The sequence below is a fragment of the Rhinolophus ferrumequinum genome, chromosome 4 (genome assembly GCF_004115265.2).
Source record: "Rhinolophus ferrumequinum isolate MPI-CBG mRhiFer1 chromosome 4, mRhiFer1_v1.p, whole genome shotgun sequence".
NCBI classification, from domain to species: domain Eukaryota; kingdom Metazoa; phylum Chordata; class Mammalia; order Chiroptera; family Rhinolophidae; genus Rhinolophus; species Rhinolophus ferrumequinum.
This window is the reverse complement of record NC_046287.1, coordinates 85,817,582-85,835,548: the sequence shown is the minus strand read 5'-3', so window position 1 is coordinate 85,835,548 and position 17,967 is coordinate 85,817,582. Positions and strand designations below refer to the sequence as shown.

The 17,967-nt window shown below is 46.7% G+C and overlaps 1 protein-coding gene across 1 annotated transcript in view; it reads right to left on the bottom strand.

Annotated features, from left to right (window-relative positions):
• The window catches only part of ATP7B (ATPase copper transporting beta), a 55,600-nt gene that overhangs the window by 23,650 nt on the left and 13,983 nt on the right, over positions 1 to 17,967 (bottom strand). The window contains exons 2-7 of the mRNA XM_033104917.1: positions 16,582 to 17,812; positions 10,050 to 10,295; positions 8,328 to 8,491; positions 5,414 to 5,575; positions 2,797 to 2,873; positions 1,090 to 1,264 (exon numbers count right to left, since the gene is read on the bottom strand). Coding sequence (XP_032960808.1) covers positions 1,090 to 1,264; positions 2,797 to 2,873; positions 5,414 to 5,575; positions 8,328 to 8,491; positions 10,050 to 10,295; positions 16,582 to 17,812 — 2,055 coding nt within the window. The remainder of the gene's footprint in view (positions 1 to 1,089; positions 1,265 to 2,796; positions 2,874 to 5,413; positions 5,576 to 8,327; positions 8,492 to 10,049; positions 10,296 to 16,581; positions 17,813 to 17,967) is intronic.

Genomic DNA, 17,967 nt, shown 5'->3' with positions numbered 1-17,967 from the left:
GATTTTTTTCCTCTGTAATCAATGTTTTTGAAAACCATTTCCTGATTCAGAGGACTAATGGCCACAGGAATGGATAATCAAGGGCAGGGGAGAACTTTAAAACTCAGAGCACACAACCTAAGTGTCCATCAACAGGGGAATGGTGAAATAAATCACACGCCCTTATTACTGTGACTAACACTGTGCAGTTCCTTCAGAGAATGTGCTACATCTAAAAACCACTGGAGTGAAAGATGCCTGTGTTACATGAGTAAGTGAAAAAGCCAGTCATAAATCAGTACGTCTAGTATGTGTCTGCCTTATGTGAACATGTACACACACACGCACACGGTATTTTCTCTACATAGATGAAAGACACACCCAACTAGTAATAATAATACTAAGGTGAGGCTGTGAAATGGCAACGGTCTGAAGGCAGGGTGTGCTTAGTGAAAGAATACCTTCCTCTTTCCAAAGACTTCAGTATGGCTTGACTTGTTTATAATCAATGTACATTACACTTGGAATTAAAAAGAAAATACAGGAAAACACAAATTCAGCTTATGAAGACTTGCCCCCAGATAGTCCTAAATTAAGCATTTTAATATTAAGTCAAGAGTTTTATTTTTCTATCCCAAAATAAATGGAGACCACACTTCCCACTAGAAATGCAGCTAATTCCTTAGTGTCGCCCCAGACTACAAGCTCCATGAGGCTTGCCTCTCTTAACTTACAATTTCCTCAGGAGCACATTTCTGCCACTCAAGGTAAGACATTCAAGAGAAGCATGAGCTCCAGGGTGATCCCGCTGCTGCTTCTAACAACAAATGTAAATTAACCTAAATAATAAGCTAAGTGCAGACAAACTGGTTCACCAATCTTTGTAGCAAGGTGGTTGCTGTCTCAGGGAGACTTCCATCACCTGCAATCAAGTGTGAAACTGACAGTGAAACCAGGTCCTTTGATGTGCCCTGGGCTAGAGGACACCGTGCTGCTGGTCATAAGATGGAAAAAAGCAGCTCCGGGCTGGGCTGGGTCAGGAAAGCTGCAGTAAAGCGCTGGCCACACACAGGCATGGAGTGCAGAGGGTTTCCCCTTTCGGATACGTACCTGGACAAAGGTACACAAGATAAAGAAGATGAGATTTAGAATGGACAGTCCCGGAATGATGTTGTGGTCCAGGACCATGGCCTCGTGGGGTTCACTGCTGGGTATCAACATATAGATCATTAAACCCATAACCGGGATGCCAAACACCAGGCTGCAGAGGAAAGACTTCTTCCACCTGGAAAGCAACGAGCAACACAGACAGATTAGGTCCTTCCTGCCACTCGGATTATGGGCTGGTACCCTCCTGAGGACTTAGCTTTAAGACTTTGTCACATGTCTGGGACAGACCACCAAGGGCAAAAATGAAAGGGTGGCCCTCTCCCTGACACTGGCCATCGGAGGGAGCATGCAAGAGTCTAAACTTCGCTGCAAGGATATTCCTGAGGTGTTTAGAACCAGCCTATACCTGCCTGCGGCTGACGTGTTACCTCCGAACTGTAGGTGAGGTGGCCGGGCCCAGAAGCTGAGAATCCAGCCCCAGAGAGGTTTAACATCTCTGTCTATGCCTGCCTACCGCTTTTTCCAAAATGCACTCTTACACAGGTTCCCAAGAAAAAAACAGCTACACTATTGTATTAGTATAAACTTACTTATACATGTCCTTTTTAAACTATTACTTCAAATAGAGTCAGTGAGACTTGTGAGTCTGTCTTGAACACCACAGTATGAGATGGGGGTGGGGGGAACATGGGTGACAGCGGTGGTCTTATTATACATTAGCTTGAGCATCCATGAAATTCTAACCAAGTGGTTTTGGACGCTCTAAGGCACCTTAACCCCCGTCGGAAAACCACTAGCCTGTGAGATTAAAGTCTTACACCCTCAGGCTGCCGCCCGAGGCCCCAAAAATCCAGCCCCTCACTAGCATTCCAGACCCGGTCCTGCCATGCCCCCCAGAGCAAACGACGGCAGAGTCCGGAAGGCTCTGCCTCTGGGCCCCTAGAAGACCCCCACTTCCACACCCACCAGACTTCCTCAGCCTAGGAAACTCCCACTCATTCTGTGAGGCCCCGATCCTGTGCCCTCTGTTTGTCAGCTTCTCAGACCACCCAGAACCCACTTGGATCGCTGCTCATCATCCATTCTTTCCCAGCCAGAATATGGGCACCGCGAATAGACAGCATTCTATTCACGCCCTGCCGCTGGCACAGTGCCCTGCATACCACAGCGGCCTTGTGTTTGTTGAACGAATAAGGGAATGTGTGAAACAATGAATGAACCCAGGTCTCCGGCTTCCCACGCCGTTTTCTTTCCACTTGGCCATGCTTCCTGCCCTTGGATCCTAGTTCGAGAACCCTTTCAAATAAAGTCTTAAAATATTGTAAAAGAAGAAAATCCACACTCCCGTCCAACTTCAGTGCTGTCCCACCTGTTAGCTACCAGCCATAGGTGGTTATTTAAATTAAAATTAGTTAAAATTAAATGAAATGAAAAATTCGGTTCCTCAGTCACATTAGCTGCATTTCAAGTACTTGGTAGTTAGTGGCTACCGTCCTGGGCAGCGCAGATAGAGACGTTTCTGTCATCACAGGAAGTTCTACTGGACAGCATTCGAGGGTGAACATTGCAGGGGTAAAGGCAACTAACCCAAGTGAGGGCACCACGGAAAGCAGGGACAGCGACAAGCACAGGATGAGGCAGGGTCAGGCCCGGGGAGAGGGAGACACTTAGACGAACGTCTCAGTTTATCTTTTCTGTTCTACCTACTGCTTTATTTCCACCTTGTGGTCCAAGTGATGAGCGTTGGGGTTTCTCTGGGCCGGGGAAGCATGAAAGCCGATTTCCTTGTCATTAAAAAGAGAGGGTGAGGAAACAAGGAGGAAGGCACTTGGTTAAAACACGCATTGGTAGAAAGCATTTTACATCTTTTGAAATTAGAAACTTAATCTAAAAGCACCTCAGAGGAATGTACTGGTTTTTTTCCTCCCACAACTTCTTTACCCAAATCATTCTACAAATCCTGTCACAGCTTCAGCACCATCTATGCTTAGAAGCTATATCATCCCCAAGGAGACGGCTTCGGGCGGCAATTTCTGTTCCTTCCGTCAACAAAAGGAGCAGGTTCTGGGAGATAAGGTCAACATGTCCCAATGCTCATCGGTGTTGAGTTGTAAACTCAGAATTTTTGCATTAAGGAATCCCAAACATCCAGTGGTCTGCTACTTTCATTCTCTGCATGAGGACACTGCAGGTCAGAGAGGTTAAGTACCCTGCCCAAATGCACAGCAGGAGCAGAAGAACTAGGTCCAGCGCTCAGGTCTCCAGGCTGCCAGCCCAGGCCTCCTCACACTGAGCAGAGTGGAGCCATAGCTTCCACTGAGGCCTCAACCGTGTGTTGTTTCAGATCAACTCAAGCATTTCCTTTGCTGCCTGTCCCCCTTGTCCTCTCTGCCATATTTGATCTGATCATGAAGTCGCTAATATCCTTTATCAATACACACAGAAAAAGCTGTCAGGAAATGTCCTGTCAGCCAGCATGATATACAGAGGGGCCCCAGAACTCTGGTGTTGGGATTTTACACAAAAAATTAAAAGTGATGGTGGGAGAAAGAGCCCCTAAGATTGTCTAAAGACAGATCCTTTGACAACTAATAGCGGCCTAATTTAACTAGGAAAAGATGCCCCCAAGTCACAAGAAGGGAGGCCAGACATTGGCAGCAAACCTCTAATAAGGACAAAGAGGGGCTGTGCTGAGCTCAGCGGGCTGGGTAGAGGCCAGCAAGGCCTCTACCTCGACTCTCCCTACTACTTAGTCTAACTGCTTAGTCTCCTCAATGCATTGCACTACTGTTCTGTAAGACCTGTGGTACAGTAGCAACAGAAAGGCCGCCGAGCTTGGAACGGAGGAGCTGGGTCTGAGTGCCAGTTCTGCCACCGTTGGCTGGGCACCGGTAAACAAAGTACAGAACCCCTTTGGGGATCTTTGCTCATCTGATAAAGAAGCTGTGTTGTCTGCCTCTGAGCATGAGTCACTCACAGTCCAGCAGCAGCAGCTGCAGCATTCTTTGCATGTCAAAAAGCTCTGCCAGTCCATTCATCCTCTTAAAACTCACGTACACATGCACACACAAAATGAAGAGAAAATGAAAGACAATATTAAAAACCTGCTACAAGATGTTTCATTTCCCAAGAAATTTTGTTAAGTAGTGGTTTCCACTAAACTTCATTTATTCTTAACCATTAGTTGGTACAAGTTAATCCTGTTTGGTTTTGACTGTCTTAACCCATTCAGATCACCACTAATGCTCATCCTCGTATGGTGCAGTATAAGATAGATTTTAAAAAGTATGTCTGTGGAGAGCCGGCCCGGTGGTTCAGGCGGTTGGAGCTCCATGCTACTAACTCCGAAGGCTGCCGGTTCGTTTCCCTCTTGGGCCAGTGGGCTCTCAAACACAAGGTTGCCGGTGCAACTCCTCAAGTCCTGCAAGGGATGGTGGGTTCTGCCCCCTGCAACTAAGATTGAACGCAGCACCTTGAGCTGAGCTGCCGCTGAGCTCCAGGATGGCTCAGTTGGTAGGAGCATGTCCTCTCAACCACAAGGTTGCCGGTTCGACTCCCGCAAGGGATGGTGGGCTGTGCCCCCTGCAACTAGCAACGGCAACTGGACCTGGAGCTGAGCTGCGCCCTCCACAACTAAGACTTGAAGCTGAATGGCACCCTGGACAACTAAGATTGAAAGGACAACAACTTGACTTGGAAAAAAAGTCCTGGAAGTACACACTGTTCCCCCAATAAAGTCCTGTTCTCCTTCCTCAATAAAGTCTTTAAAAAAAAAAAAAAAAAAGTATGTCTGTGGAAATAGTATGTCTGTGGACAAAATGAATGGGAATGGAGGGAGGGAGTATATGAACACTATTCTAATTGATTTTTCAAAGGAGAAATTATCAAACTCTCCCATTAAAAAGAAGGCTTCGTACAGTGGCAAAATACAGTATAATTGATTCCAATATCAACATTTCTTTGATCTATAGATACTTGGTACAGATATAAATCATACCTAAAAATTACATTGAGGTGATTTAACCCCATGTACCAGGTATTTTGGCAATATTGATGTTTCTCAGGGAATATCTGAAATTAAAACAATAATGTCTTTTTCCCCCAACTTTTTCCTACTCATTCACTGATTTTCCCTCTCAGAATATCTGATATTTACTTAACTTCATAGTTTATTTTAAAACGATTCACCCGATGGGAAAAGTTGAAGTATTTAGGTGACCTTTTTTTTTGTTTTTTTACTTAGTTATATTTTCTCACTTTTCTATAATGATTATAAAATGACTTTTTTTAAAGGTGGATACAATTTTTTTAATGAATGACTTACCTCAATAATTTTGACAATATCGCGTGGACCGATAATTTCAGGATCAAACTTCACCTGGGCTTTGCTGGTTGCAAGGGATACGGAGGCGTGGGTGATGCCATTCATCTTTGCAAGTTTGGACTCTATGTTGTGAACACAGGAAGCGCAGGTCATCCCGGTGATCTGCAGCACAAGACGACAAAAATCCCACGCACCCAGGATCAAGAGGATCGTGTCAGAGGAACACAGGCAGCCACAAGCCTCGGAGCCTCTCCTCCTTCCACAGCACCCTCCCCAAGACTCTGGATGCCCATCTCCAAACCCCGAACCTTCCCCCAGGGGCTTCAAAGATATAAACAGTGGTTCCTTCCCAATTCAGGTATAGGAGACGTAGCCACTCTATTAAGGCTTGACTTCCGGCTCTGATAATGATGGGCTTTCATAAACTATCTACACTCTTCTCAGTCACCTCACCAGTAACACTAGGATAATAATGCACGCACCTTCTCTGCCTCAAAAGGGTAAGGATGTGCAGCTCTGCAAAACCCTCTGAGATCCTGCAATACTCTCTATAATCTCAAGTGTTGCTGGTGTTTGGTCTGCAGTTGTTGCTAAAACCCTCCCGACTGCAGGGCTCTGCTGGTTCAAAGGGTAATAATGTCAGAAGCTTATTATCAGCAGGAGGAAAGGATTTAGGAAGTGACTGATTGAGGCGATGGACGTGGATAGGGTATTTCCAGGTGAAGGTAAGAGTAACCACAGAGGGAGAAGCAGCATGGGAAAAGACAAAAGGCAGGACAGCACGGGGTGTACAGGCAACCACCAACAGCCAGCCTTGGCTGGGCACAGAATGTGCAAGGAAAGGAAGAGGGGACAGCCTGCCACGTTGGCTGGGTCCCCACGAAGACACCTGAGCACCCAACTACAAGGTTGCTAAGCCAGCACTTGATGGGAAGTCATCAGAATGAGGAGACAGAAGCCGCCCTTTGCAATGTGCATCAGCAATCCCAGAATCAAATATCAGAAGAGATATTGGTCCCATGTGGAATTAGGGAGGAAGGAGAGGCAAGCCCATCTGTAGTCTTAACACATTCCCCTCGACATGGGACCCGAGGAAAAGGTGGGAGAAGGAGGCCCATTCACACAGATGAGGCACTTCCTGGCTGGCAAGTAGCTGTGCAAATAGAATTTTATAAAGTCTACAAGTATTTCAACAGTGCTTCTGAGCTCTCGTTTACCTTTATGATAACACCGTGTTTCCCCGAAAATAAGACCTAGCCGGACCATCAGCTCTAATGCGTCTTTTGGAGCAAACATAGAGCTGATGGTCCGGCTAGGTCTTATTTTCGGGGAAACACGGCAACAGGTAACACGGCACACCTGTGACGTGCCAGGCTCTGCCCTGGGTACTGTCCTGCTCACACCAACCCTACAAGGTAGGTGTCGGTAGCCCCAGCACTGACAGGTTTAAGAACTTGTCCAAAGTCACACACCAGTGAGTGGCAGAGCTGGAGCCGGGCTCTGAGTCTGTGCTCCAAACCACTGCTATGTGCACCATGAGGTGATCTTCACAGACCAGGTTAAGAAATGTCCCTGCCGCGACAGAGCCAGAATTCAAGCCCAGTGAAAGTTGCCAGTCTGCCACGCCATTCTGTATCTTATTAAGAAACAGGAGTGACACATACCGTCCCTATAATATGTATTAGGCAAACCAGACAATGCACTCTTCCAACTATCAGTGGTCAGCATTTTCCAGGATACAATTAAATACAGAAATAAAATGTCTGAAATTGTGATGACGATATAACTATTGATATTGCTTAGTTTAAAAAAAAAATTTCAATAAAAAATTATTCAAAAAAAGTTTCCCTTTCCCAACAATATTCTTGTTTCAGATTTTTCCACACGTAGTCCATGGTGGTCTGAGTGAGCGTGCAGAGATGTCCACATCGGGACCTGGAGGTCTGCAGCGGGCGCCCTGCTTGTATCGCAGGGGCCGATTTGAGGTGTAACCTAGAGAATAGTACCCTTTGTCCCTCAACATGCAGGGAAGCCCGTCCAAAGGGGAGGCTTCAAAGAACACTTATCAGGAGCTCAAAGTGCCACTCGTGTCCTCAGTACCTTTTCTTCAAACATTTACTTACTATTAATGGCAGCGACTAAACACAGTAAGGAAGTGAAACTCTTTTACTTCAGTAAGACATTCCTTGTGGGTTTCTTCTATGTCTCCCCTTATTTACACAAAATGAGCTTTATACATTCAGTGCTTGTAAACATAATCATATTCAAAATACTGACGTACCTGTTGTTTCAATGGTTTGTTGACATGTGCAGCTTGGTAACAGTAGAACACAGCAAACACCACCACCGGCCCCCTCCACACCCCTGCCACCCAACCACACTGGGAACAGCAACCACCTTCAGCGTTCACCTCAGACTGAGAGCTCTGGGACAGTCTTGTCCCCAATTACCTTCTAGACGTACCTGTCCCCACTTACAAGCCCTCCCTATCTGTGATGGCACTGACTACCGTGCTGACTCAGCTCATCTAGCCTCAAGACACTGCCAGCATTCCAGCTTCTCTCTATCTAGGCTTCATGGAGGGTGTTCATATTCAACTCTCTCAAATCACTAATTCAGGACAATTGTCCTTTTAAATTCCTCTTCCTCCAACACTCCCACCACCTTCTCCTTCTCCTCCTAATATCCTGAATGTACCCAGTGGGATCCACTCCTGTGACTTTCTGACATAACCGACATCCCTTCACAAAATGAACAGGTCCTTGTTGGCTTCAATGCCAAACAAAACACCCAACAGCACCAACATGGCAGAAGCTGACTGGTCACAGCCATGGCTGCTGTCAGAACACATCTGCAGGTCGTCAGAGGCCTGCTGTCCTCTAGGTCCCAGCTCTAGGTCAGTCACCATACTTACGATCAACTCAATGTCTCCATCGGAGCCTGCGTAGTCTTCCATTACTGCTGCCTCAAAGCCCAAGTCCTGGATGAGCTGAGCTATCTCGAGTGGCTGGATGACTTCTGGATTATACTTCACCTCTGCCTTTCCGGCCATCAAGGCAACCAACACGGAGAGAATACCTGAAACAGTCAGGCCACAGCTGTAACACTCTAGGCAAGGCCTCTGGAGTGACATGTTCAACATAACCAAACAAAGAAAAACATGTGCCCCAGACGTCTCTAGAACAGTGGTTCTCAAACTTGCCTGCACGTTAGGATCGCTTGGGGGAGCTTTTAACTATCATCATGCCTGGCCCTTACGCCAGAACAATTAAATCAGAACCTCTCAGGTGGGTGCCAGGCATCTTTATATTTTTAAAGTTCCCCACGTGATTCTAATGAATAGCAAAGCCTGTAACCACTGTTCTAGAACAATGTTCCTCACACTTTAAAGGCCATATGAATTAACTGAGGACCTTACTAAACTACCGATTCTGGCTCAGATGGTCTGGGGTGTTGTCTGAGGTTTTGCAGCTCCCAGGTGATGCACAGGCTACTGGCCCAGGGCCACTTTGGATCAGACTCTAGAAGACACGGATGGGCGTACGCACCTCACAGTAAGGGATCTAGTCTGCAGCTAGCAACTACTGTTACATAAAAGACAGATTTTTTTCTCCAATCACTTTTCATATAAAGAAAAATAATTTTCAAAAGTGGTTTTCCTTACGCTTTTTCAGTTTCTGATCACTTTCAGGAGTGAAAAAGAACTCACACAGGCTATGTTGCTAACAGTATTGTGTTAGTTTAAGGGGGATAAAAAGGCTCATTCAAATAAATGAAAGCAATGATGTGCTTTAGAAAAGATGCTATAAGGGATAAGAATGAAGGATTCGAGCCAGGAACAGAAACACAGGCACAGTGACACACAGGTTAAATTTATGAGCAGCCAGCCCATGGATAAGAAAGCAAGTCTTGTAACACCTCAATTTGAGAATGGTCATTCTAGAGCCCCAGGAAGCAATAAAGCACAGTGAAAGAGAGGCTGAAAAAACCGTCATCCTAATTTAGGGTTGATTCTAAGGGCCAAGGGACCAATCAGAAAGACACATGGAACCACTGGAGTGAGGAAAGAAAGTTTTCTGACTCTGGTGGGAAGGGAGAGTCATGGTTAAGATATTTTCCAAACGAAAAATTGGGGCAGGCTTTTTGTTGCACTTTCAGGTTTCAGAGCGTATTGGAAATGTAGTTTGGAGGAGAAGACTTTGGCAATTCCATAGCAGCCTACAGTTTACAGGGACAACAAGACCGAATATTTGAAATTAGAACTTCAGAAAATGCAGTCTGTATATGCACTTGATAGTGAAAGGTTGATGGGATTGGAGGGGAAAGATAAAGATACTCCTAGGACAAGCTACTTGAGGAGGCCACCCTCTAACTTGGATTTCCCATGGCTAACTTACTCAGAGACACGTTTTACCTCAAACAAACTAAATACTTCTTAAAGAACAGATGCCAACTACCCATGAACACTAGACAAACCGCTATACTATTGCATTATGAACTTGCTACCAGATTATCAGGGCTACCGACAAACACAGTCAATGGCGAGTCTGAAGGCACGGTGCCCCATTTTGCTGACTGCTGTGTCTGACAGCCCGCACGTAGCATTCCCAGTGCAACACGGGTGTGTGTCTCTTACCGGCTTCTTTCTGCAGGTTTCTCTCTATGTTAGACACGCAGGACGCACAGGTCATGCCTCTGATCTGTAAAAAGCACCTCTGTGGTGCCACTGTTGCAGAGGCTTGCGGGGACGTTGCCGAGCGGACAGGGCTGTGGATTTTAGGGGTACCCCCAGCATGGAGAGACACTTCCTGTGTGGACACAGGTGTGCCAGCTGCTGTTTGCGCTGTGGAACTGGCCGCAATGTGGTTTCCAGAACCGTTTGCTAGAATAAAATGTCAGAAATCATTCAAATTAGAAGGATAAATAGTTGGCTTTTTCGCATAGCAGGAGGTTCAAGCCTGACAATATTCAAAGGAAAGCTCTTGGAGAGGATGTATGGTTGGTGTTTTCATCACTCTCTCTCTCTCTTCCCACAACCAGCGACAGAAGCACACAATTACAGACACATGAAAATATGCCAATACTTCAGGAATGGAATGTCTCGCTAGGTCAGGGGTGCCCCAACTGCGGCCCGCGGGCCAACTGCAGCCCGTGATCCATTGTTAATTGGCCCGCAGCAAATTCCAAAAATATACTTAGTTTGCTTAAACAAACCAGGTGAGGCAATACGTACTTCACCTCGAGTGAGTGGCCCGGCTGTTTGTGTATTTTACCCATATGGCCCTTGGTGAAAAACGTTGAAAACAGTTTGGACAGCCCTGGGCTAGGTGATGCTCTAATTCGGTGATGACTACAATAAGAACTCACCGGGCACTCAGCTAAGCACACGTACGACCTCCTTTAATCCTTAAAATAGCTATGTGGTAAATACTACTATCCCCATCTGAGAGGTGAAGAAATGAGTGATAAGAAATTAATTTGCCCAAACTCTTCAGCTCCTAAGTAGTGAAGTTAGCTTTGAACCAGGTCTGCTTAACTCCAGGATCTGTCCTTTTAACCACTACCTCATTCTAGCCAGCAGAGGTTCGCTCACTCCCCATGGGAATCAAAATGACCCAAAACACCTTGATTGAGTTGTTTGCCTTTTTCTTATTGTTTGTAGAGTCCTGTATACATTCTGGACATGACTCCTTTGTCAGTTGAATGCACTGCATATAGCTGCTTCTAGTCTGTGGTCTGTTTTCACTCTTATCTGATGGTGTCTCTTTTGATAAAAGAAGTCCTTAGTATTAATGAAGCCCAGCTTACGAATCAACAAAACCAACTTTAATGATGAGTGTTTTGCTCTATTCATATATTTGTCTACATCAACGTTGTGAAACTATTCATGACCTTTTCTTCTAGAAGCTCTATTATTTTAATAAATGTCCACATTCAGGCCTATGATATACTTCACATCTTGAGATGTTTTGCACATTTTCTGAAAAGTGCTAAAACTACTTCTACTCACATTCTAAGAGTCTAGCTGATGGACATTTTCAGCACCTTCATGGAAGACGCTGCAGTACTCTGGCCTTACAGAATCCCCGCCTTGTTGAGCAGAGACCATCACCTGTCACCCACCAGCACAGTTTTAATCTCTTGGACTTTGTCATTGTTCAAAATGACTCTATCCCTGGGATCTCTAACTTACAAAATCTATTCTGTGGCCACCACGTCTCAACACTCCACCTCCCGCACCAATCGTCTCTCCTGCGTCTGTCCAACCTGTCCCTATTTCCTCAGTCCATCAGCTGTTTTCTGGATTCACCTTCCTTTCTATCCAAATATTGTGGTCAACAATTTCAATAACATTCGTGCTATCACAGAGAATCTCATATACCCTTACTAACCTACAACGTACACATTGCCAGTCTCCAACATTGAGGTAGGAGTAAATGCTGGGTCCTTCATCAATGTATGCTAACACTACGGGTGGGCACATAAATTCATTAGGCTTTCTTTCTGGAGGCCTACATGACAATACGTATTATTAAAAACCATACCTCTAACTACCTGGTACTTAGTCGAGCCAAAATATATATTTGTGATGGAATAAAATAATGTTTATACCCTGTGACTCCGCATTTACTCTTTCAGATATTTATCATAAGGAAATAATTAAGTATGTGCATAAAGATTCAGCCTCAAAGATGCCCATCAGTATTATTTACAATTACCTGCACACAAAATAGATGGGAACAGTCCAATAGGAAACTAAGTTACGGTACATCCATATGATGGAATGCGATGCAGCCATTGAACATGGTGTTGCACACACACAAGCATGGACTTAAGGATGTTTATGACAAATTACAGAGGGAAAAAGATGACAAAACTATGTATAATACAAAAACTACATATTTCTAAATATAAATTCTATATGCTTTGAGAGAAGTCTAGAAGACTACGTATGAAATGAAGTGCACCACGGGACTTTGGGGGAAGAGAATTCCAGCCAGAGAGAACAGCAACTACAAGCCCCTGAGGTGAGAACCGGCCTGATATGAGGAATCCAAAGGGGTCAAAAATGTAATGGGTGAGGGAGGGGGTTTCTAGACCACCATAAGGACTGTTCCTCTTAGGATCTCTGTGAATACTGGGCAGGGAACACACTGCAAGGCTGAAAACCAGGAAGCAGAGACACCCGTTCAGATCTTCCAGGATCTGGGAGACAGATGACGGTGGCTTGGACCAGGGTGCTGACCTGGCCAACCTCATCTCCCACCATCATATCCAAGCGTCATCCCAGCAAGACAGCTCCCAAGACATTCCTGGAGGGCTCCTGCCCGCGGGCCTGTGCTTGTATCTCCTGCGCCCCGTGTGCCTGCTGAAATCCTATCCAAGCCCTGTTCCAACATTACCTCTCCCAGTAAGTCTTTGGGAGCCCCCCAAACACATGCCGGATTTTCTCCTTATCCTCTGAATCCCAAGAGCACTTTACCGCACCTTACTTGTTGCAGTTACTCTAAACCTGCCTTGGATAATGGGTCTCTGTGATCTGCTACCCTGTTCGAGTGTGAACCACATATTGGGGGTGCTGACCTGCCTCTGGGCAACTCCCGGCAGCCAGCACAGTGCCTGGGACCCAGAAGAACCTCGACACAGGCTGGGATGAGAGAACCATGCCCAGGAAGTGACATTAGCCATTTCCAATGGTGACAGGAGACTGCCATACGGGACAGATGACTTCCTCACACTATATTCATATATCCATTCATCCGTTTATTCGGTCATTCAAAAAATAGTTACCGTGCAAACCAGGGAACAAAGGCAGAGCTGCCTTCTAGATAAAACCAGGTCTAAATGTATTTTTAGCTGTCGAATAAGCTGACTGAAATTCAATGCCTGTCACTTGCCTATGTGCTCTCAGACCATTCCCTTCCCTCCATTATCCATTATGACGGGATGTGACCCCAGCAAACCACTTTTCCCAAGCTCCCTCGTCAACTGGTTTCTGATTAAATTTGGCACAGAGGAGGTTAAAAGTGAGAAATGATAGGACAGAAAGGGGGTAAAATGAAAATGTTTCCCATCTGTCTACTGGGACCCCAGCTCCTGGCCACAGCCCTTCCATCGTACTTCCAGTGGCACCAGTTGCCACCAGGCGACTTGAGCCCTGTGCCCTCTTCCCTCAGACCCTCCTGCCTGGGGATGGTGGCTTCTGCTATTATTAATCTCTTGGGTTTCCTTCCCATTTTGCTTGGTTTTTCAACTCTCTACAATCTCTGTAAATAGTTCCCCAGATTAAAGCCCTCCAGTGAGCTACCCTGTGAGACCCTGCTATTTTCTTTCTCTTTCATTTCCTTCACAAATACCTACTATGGGTCGGGTGCTACTGAGTCAAAGGAGAAACAAATCATATGGTTTGAGGACTGTCCTCAAGGAGCTCCTAGTCAATCCAGAAAGTGTGATCAAATACAATAATGCCTTCAACATTACATGGCTATCAAGGGCAGTCACCAGCACATTTACGGTTTATCCTAAATTATGATTGCCAGGTCAAATACAGAACATCCAGCTACATTTGAATTTCAGATAAATGACAAATAATTTTTTTAGTATAAGTGTCTCCCAAACAGTGCACGGGACATCTTTATGCCAAAACATTATTCATTGTTTATCTGACATTCAAATTTAATTAGGTATCCTATAATTTTATTTGCTGAGTCTGATCCCTAAATACTTGGGATAAATATAATTCTCATAATTCTGGGCAACAAAAATCACTGTTTTCTTCTTTTATGTTTATTCAAATCCAATTATACTGGATTATGTAATTCAACGTAAATTTCTTTTTACTTCCAATAACCTGATTCCACTGTTGAAAGACTTTAAACCTCACACAAATATAGCAGACGACAGCTCGGTACTTAAACTTCTTACCTTTTGAGTACAGGATTTACTGTTCTAGTGTTTTCCTTATTGATTTATATTTTTTTAAAAATACACAAAGAAAGAAAATAACCCTCCTTCCTGAAACTTGGTACAAAGGACAGAATGGGATCAGGTCACTCCACACGACTTACCCCCTCCTTTTAAGGGCGTGTGTGTGCAGGAACACGTGACAGCAGAGCAAACTTTCCAAGGAGACATACTTTGTCTCAGTGGCCATCGGAAAGTGGATGTGGGAAACTCACGTCCAGCTGGCCCTGAGTGTGGCCAGTGGGCTTTGCCCACGAGCTCTTTTTAGTGCCAGGCCGGCCACTTCCCTATAGCATGAAGCTGCAACCAGAGGCTGATGAAACTGTCCGTGTCCTAGTCCAGCCTGCACTTGCACTGACATACAGGGCCTGTGTCTTGGGATCTAAACAGTTAAAACATGATCACGCACAGAGTTGTCCCTCACAAAAGGTCCCACACTCCATCCTTTCTTCAGCCTCTCCCTCCACCATTCTTCTCCATCTATCTACATCCCCCATCCCTCCTGGGCCTAAGCTGCTGGACGTCTGTCCTTCCTCACCACCATGCAGGCGGGGCTCCCACCTGACATGGGCCCTGAAGCAGCTCCTCCCATGGCCTCCTCCGAGCACGCCAGCCTCTTCTGTATCACTTGTCTGCGAGGTCTGCCACGCACCCTTCCTTCCACACCAGTGCCATCATGTTCCTCCTCTGCCCCTTCCCTTCTCACATTTACTCTTCCCGGGTCTTCTGTCATCCCTCCTGGCTCCCACCACTCAAGTCTGCATTTCCAGCCCCACTCTCCCCAGACTTCAGGACTCACAAACCCAACCATCCTCCAGCACCTCCCTCTGCTGGGGCTTATCCCAGGCTCTCCCTTCCCTCCCTGGCCCACCCCCATCACACACACCCTTAACCTGACACTGAGCGGATGGGTCTGACCTCCAGGGTGTCATTCAAATACATCGCTTGCTCTCCAGCCCACATCAGGTCTCATCCAGGCTCCTACACGGTCTCACTGCCTCAGTCCACACTGCACCCTGATATCGACTGGTCTAAAATCGAATGTGACCTTCACTTCCTGATTAAAATCCACTGGTGACTCCCCTTGCCTTTACAATGAAGTCCGAAGTCAGCCTGACATGTAGGCCCCAGTCGAGGCGGCCCAGCCAGTCCCTCTCGGTCTCACCACTTTCCCTGAGTCCTCACACTCAGGCCACTCTGCTGGCCTTTGCAGCTTCCCCAGCACACTGCGCTGCCTCTCGGGCTTTCAGGCCACTGCCCAGGTTGCTTCCTGGGCATCCAAAGTGCCTGGTCATCCCCGCCCCAGTCCGCTGCCCTCACTGGCTCACTGATCCCACTCACTCTCCCAGAGGAGTGCCTCCTACGCCCCGGGGCTCGGCTCAGGTGCCCCTCACCTGCGCTCGCATAGGACTTGCCCCGCTACACTGAATGCTTTCCTTCCCCTCGGTCCCCTTCTCGTTACAACCTAAGCTCCCAGGAGAGAGCATGTGGCACTCATTGAGGAGCCCACAACTCACAAGCCTGGTGCATAGATATGCTGCGGCATTTTCTGGGCTCCTGTGTAAGGGCCATGAAATAAAATCAGCAAGTGAACAGTCAATAAGAGGAGGAGGGAGGGGGATGGCCACCGCCCTGGAAACTCTGCCTCGTGAGGTGACATCAAGGCATGTGGGCACCTTGCCTTGTGTAGATTGTCACCCCCCACCGCTCTTCTCACAGCCCTCAGGTGGGGCAAAGGAAATCATCATCAAATCCTTTCCTTAATTCCCACTTTCAAGAGAATGGGCTCCAGATGGTGAGACTAAGGTTCTGTCTTTATTTTGTTTTGTTTAGCAGAGAATCTTCAGAGGAAGCGATGATAATTCCTTTGGACAGGGAAGGATCTGATGTTCCCAGGGTACTCTTTAAAAACACACACAAAAAACCACACAGAATCAGAGTTCTCTTCAGAAAAGAAGCCAAGAATCCAAGGACCTTATAGCATTTTAGTCCCAGCTGCATGAGAGGCAAAATCTAAACACCTGGAAACTCTATTTCCTCTCTCCTGACAAACTTAACACATGAAGTTGCAGAATTCTGTTACCAGGCTCGACATGTGAGGCAGTGAGTGCGGCTCACCTGTCCAACCACGCAGGTGCTATGGCATAAGACACACAGAGAAAGGAAACAACTCCAGGGTGCACGTCAACCAAGCAACTACGTACCAGAAACGACCGAAGCCTCAAATCCCATGTCTTCTACAGCAGCTCGTAGTTCTTCTGCGTTAATGACAGAGGGATCATAGAGAATCGTTGCCATCGCTTCCGCCAAAGAGACCGATATTTGCTGCACCCCCTCCCTTTGGGAGATCAGGCCTTCAATGGACTGGACACAGGACGCACAGGTCATGCCAGCAATGGCAAGCACCAGGGTACAGCACGTGCCTTGCACCTGGCTTCGCTGGCGGGAGGCAGGGGAGTGGTGTGTGGAAGATGTGTTATCTGTCCCACTTCCTTCAGGTCCGTCAGGAAGAGAAACTTTAAAATTCCCTGGTGGAAGAGCCTCAATGGCCCTCTGCAGGGCCCCTGGGGAGACACGAGAAGGGGCGTACCGTACTTGGGCAGTTCTGTTCTCCAAGGACACTTGAATATTTTGAACTCCTGGGAGTTGGCCAATATTTTCTTCAATATTCTGAACACAAGACGTACAGTGCATTCCATCTACTCTCAGTTGCAGGGTGACCACATGGCTCCCTTGGGGCCCCACGGTCTTCGAGTTATTGACATTCCGGTTAACAGAAGTTGAAGGTGTCTTTGGGTTGGTGCTCTGTAACCGCCCAATATCTATTGGTCCCAGGCTCACGGGAGCCACTTTGTTCTTGATGACAGCTTCAAAACCCATGTCGTTTACATGGTCCCTGAGGGCCTGGGGTTGAATAAGATAAGGCTGGTATGTGATGACTGCCTCTTGGTTGCCGAGTGACACTCTGACCCTCACTACGCCTTGCAGTTTCCCGATCTTGCCTTCTATGGAGCTGACACACGACTGGCAAGTCATGCCCTCCACTCGTAGCTTGACCACGGCCTCCAGGGCGGGCGCCGACCTGGACGGCCAGGAGCCAGCCTTTCCTTCTGCGATGCTGGCCTCGAAGCCCATGTCCTCAATTTGACAGCAAACTTGTGGGAGGCTCACGACTGACGGCACATATTTCACAGTTGCGCTGCCTTGTTCCAGGGAAACTTTAATGCTCACGATGCCTTTCAAACTGGAAATCCTGCCCTCGATAGACTTTACACACGACAGGCAAGTCATGCCCAATATGTTGACGGTGCTGGTGGATGTCTCTGAAGGGCACACACCATCCAGACCACCTTCGTAGCCAGCGTTGTCAAAGGCGAAACTCTGCTTCATCGCTGGTTCCCAGCCCCGAGCAGGCAAAGGAAGTTTAGACAGGATCTAAAAGGAAAAGAAATACATACCATTTTTTATCCTAAAGACAAAATTTTTTTCTCAAATAACCCAGCGTGTCCTGCACTGAGAAAAAGGAAAACAATGCCACTGGTGTCAAAACATCCCAAGGGTCCAAGAGCAGAAAATGCAGGCAAAGAAAG